The sequence below is a fragment of the Olea europaea genome, chromosome 18 (assembly GCF_002742605.1).
Source record: "Olea europaea var. sylvestris chromosome 18, O_europaea_v1, whole genome shotgun sequence".
NCBI lineage: Eukaryota > Viridiplantae > Streptophyta > Magnoliopsida > Lamiales > Oleaceae > Olea > Olea europaea.
In genome coordinates, this window is record NC_036254.1 from 23,690,304 (window position 1) to 23,693,409 (window position 3,106).

Genomic DNA, 3,106 nt, shown 5'->3' on the forward strand with positions numbered 1-3,106 from the left:
GTTTGACAATTTAGTATTTTCTTCTTCTTCCGACGGGTTGAGTTTGAGAGAAAAAAATCGTCTTTTCTATTGAGGGCTAGGGTTTTGATCTGTGGTTCTCTTCTTTCACAAAATGCTCATTCGAGATAGAGATTTAGTTTTAGCCTCTCATATTTGTGATATTCCGAGTGATGGTTGTAAGAATGAGATGTTTCTTGCAATAATATTTTCTGTAGGCATATTGAAGTTTCTTGAGTGATTTTCAATGATTTGCAGTTTATTGTTAGAGAGATAAGTGACTTGTACTTCTTTCTTGTGTTGGCAGAACCAAACTGTGACCTTTGTTGCCATTTTTGGGCCATTTAGTGTAACTGAGCATACATCCAATTTTATTGGATCTTTTAATTTTTTGCAAATTTACTTTCTTTGTTTGCAATAATTTGAAGTCTTGTTTTAATATCGTGTGATTTGGGCTTTTTCACCATTTGTACTCATTTCCCTCGTGAATTGGATTTGAACCAATATCTAACTATTGTTCTTTTTATATTTCCATACACAATATAAATTTTACGATCTCAAAGCAAAGTAAGATAGAGTAAGATGTAAATTATGAAATAAAATCACATACACTAATACAAGGGAGAACAAAATTAAAGCTATACGCTTTTTTAGTTATCACTTTTGAAATTTTCAACTCTCTATAATATCATATAATAAATTCGAAGCAACAATTGGTAAAGAAGAGTAAAAATTATAGCAATTACGATTTGTTGGCTAAATGAAATGGTTTTGTCATCTTTGATAGAATTCGTAACTTTTGGAGGAGAATAGAGGAAAGCCATAGAAATGCAGTCTTCATCTTCACCTTTGAACATTGGCCTCCCAATTACATGTCGATACTGTCCATTACTCCATGCCTGAAAAAAAAATGGAATAAGTTCCTTCAACAAAATTATGGTCGACTCTATGAATTGAAAGATAGTAAGCACGACATGTCACATTAAGAAAAGGTTGCAAATAAATTAATATAACTCGTAAAATTTTATCACGTCTTGTCACGATTTCTCTACCCGCATAACATCAAAAGAGATTCACCAAAAAAGTTGGGCCATCTCTATAATAATTTTTAACAAAAAAGAGAGGACTGAAAAAAGAAAGTGAACACATTAATGCGTAAAGCTATGGATTTATAATAAATATGAATATAAAACTTGTAAAGTAGGATTGCTTAAGTCCTACGTGTGGGGGTTTATGACTGCACGTTATCGGACACAACTTATAATGTACCATAAAGTGCATCTAGCCGTTCATATTAATAGAATTTCTGCAGAAAAAAATATTAATTAATGGTAGTCATCATATCATAGTTCAATAATAAAAGAAAATTTTCATTTGTACAGAATATCCCTTCACAGAACCATTAGATACTCACATGGAGGTGGACCCATATTAATAAAATATTGTCAAACCCCCCCCCCCCCTCTCATTGTGTGTATTCTATGAGCCTTTGTAAACTTTCCTTCTGTACGAGAAGCAATACTCTTAATAAAAAAAGTAAAAAGGCTAAAATCTTGTTCGAATCCCAATTAATAACAAATTTACCTGCAGTTGATCTCCAACAGTGATTACAATTGTACCTTCTTCCGGGCGAAAAGAGGCCCAACCTTTCTTAGAGTAAACATGGAAGTCTGTGGATCCACTGCACAAATGCAAGCACAGAGCATGAGGGAATTCTGAACCCTTGATCAACATTCTGATCACATCATATTTGAGGGAATCTGCACATTCAACACCGTCCATTTTCTTGCAATGTTTGTAGATGTAGCAGATTGATCCTGTAATTTCTTGATTTTCCATTGTTGTTATATCAGAGAATTTTCTTGGACTGATGTTCTGCAGGAACAGTAGAATTCTTGAAGCCACTTCTTCAATCTTGGGCAAAAGCTTTTCCATTTTCTCACTGTAAAATTTTCATTCGTCATTAGTTCTTCGATTGGATTCTTTCCGTCGAATGCATATTAAATGGATTAATTTAATCGTCTAAGTTTTCTCATAAGTTCAAATTCCAACATCTATGCATACCATACTTTTCAAATATTTCTTCACGAACCGGACCATATCGATAATATGGTAGGTATCTAGCTATTGAGCCAGTTTGTGAGTTTTCAAGCTCGATGAACTGGTCAGATCTACAATCGATTTGTGAAAATTGTGTACGTTGCAAAAAAATTTCTTTGCAACCCACCTTAGTCATACAATCTTTGACCGATTCAAGCTATTGTTAAACAGTACATTTGTAAAGCAATTTGATAATAGAATTCAACACTGTTCTATAGACGACTTTTAGTTTTTTTGGATCAAGATCAATTTGTCTGATCATATTCTCATGACTAAGTTGGTCTTGGAAAAACTTGGCAGCAGCATAAGAACTATAGATTGACTGTATGAATCAAGAATTTAGATAAAATGTTCGAAACTGAAATTTGAAAAATAACTAATGAATCCTAGAATGGAATTTTGATTTGATTACCTGAAATTTGAATATCCAATTGGCCAAATTCCCTCCATTTCTGCCTTAAACGCTTCATCTCGATGCCATAGAAATTCCTCATTCGTCTCATCCTCCTCCTCTCCATGAATCTCTTCAAATCCGAACAACCTCTCTGGCGACCTCGCTGCTATTTTCTTCTTCTCAGGCGAGATCCCAAAAATGTCGGCACCGGCAGCCAGAACCGATTTGATGAAATCCTTTGAAATTCCATGATTAATCACTTCCAAGCAGCCGACCCGAGCAATCATCTCTACAATTTTCAATCCCTCCCCATTTTCAATCGATTCGAGTGACTGTAAATCAAGTTTCAGAGGATTTTGACTGGCTTTTTGACGAGGAAAAACCCTATCCGGTAAAATAAGATCAGGAACTTTAAGTGAATTTTCAAGGAATTCAGTTAGAACTTCATCATTTGTGAGTGACGATCGGTGACCAGGTGCCACCGGAGACGGCGGCGGCGCTCGGAAATCAATTACCCGATTCTCCGGTAAGGATTCCGGCGTAGTAGCCATTTTTACTAATCAAAACTTTTTTCTCTTGCTGTAATTATAAAGAAAAAAAAGGGAGAGACAGTAA

General features: G+C 34.9%; 1 protein-coding gene across 1 annotated transcript; it reads right to left on the bottom strand.

Annotated features, from left to right (window-relative positions):
* Positions 1 to 565: 565 nt before the first annotated feature.
* On the bottom strand, positions 566 to 3,106 carry LOC111367838 (probable flavonol synthase 4). The gene is made up of 3 exons (XM_022988901.1): positions 2,510 to 3,106; positions 1,582 to 1,939; positions 566 to 896 (listed from the first exon to the last, which is right to left on the bottom strand). The coding sequence occupies exons 1-3, from the start codon at positions 3,040 to 3,042 to the stop codon at positions 678 to 680; spliced, it is 1,110 nt and encodes a 369-aa protein (XP_022844669.1). The 5' UTR covers positions 3,043 to 3,106; the 3' UTR covers positions 566 to 677.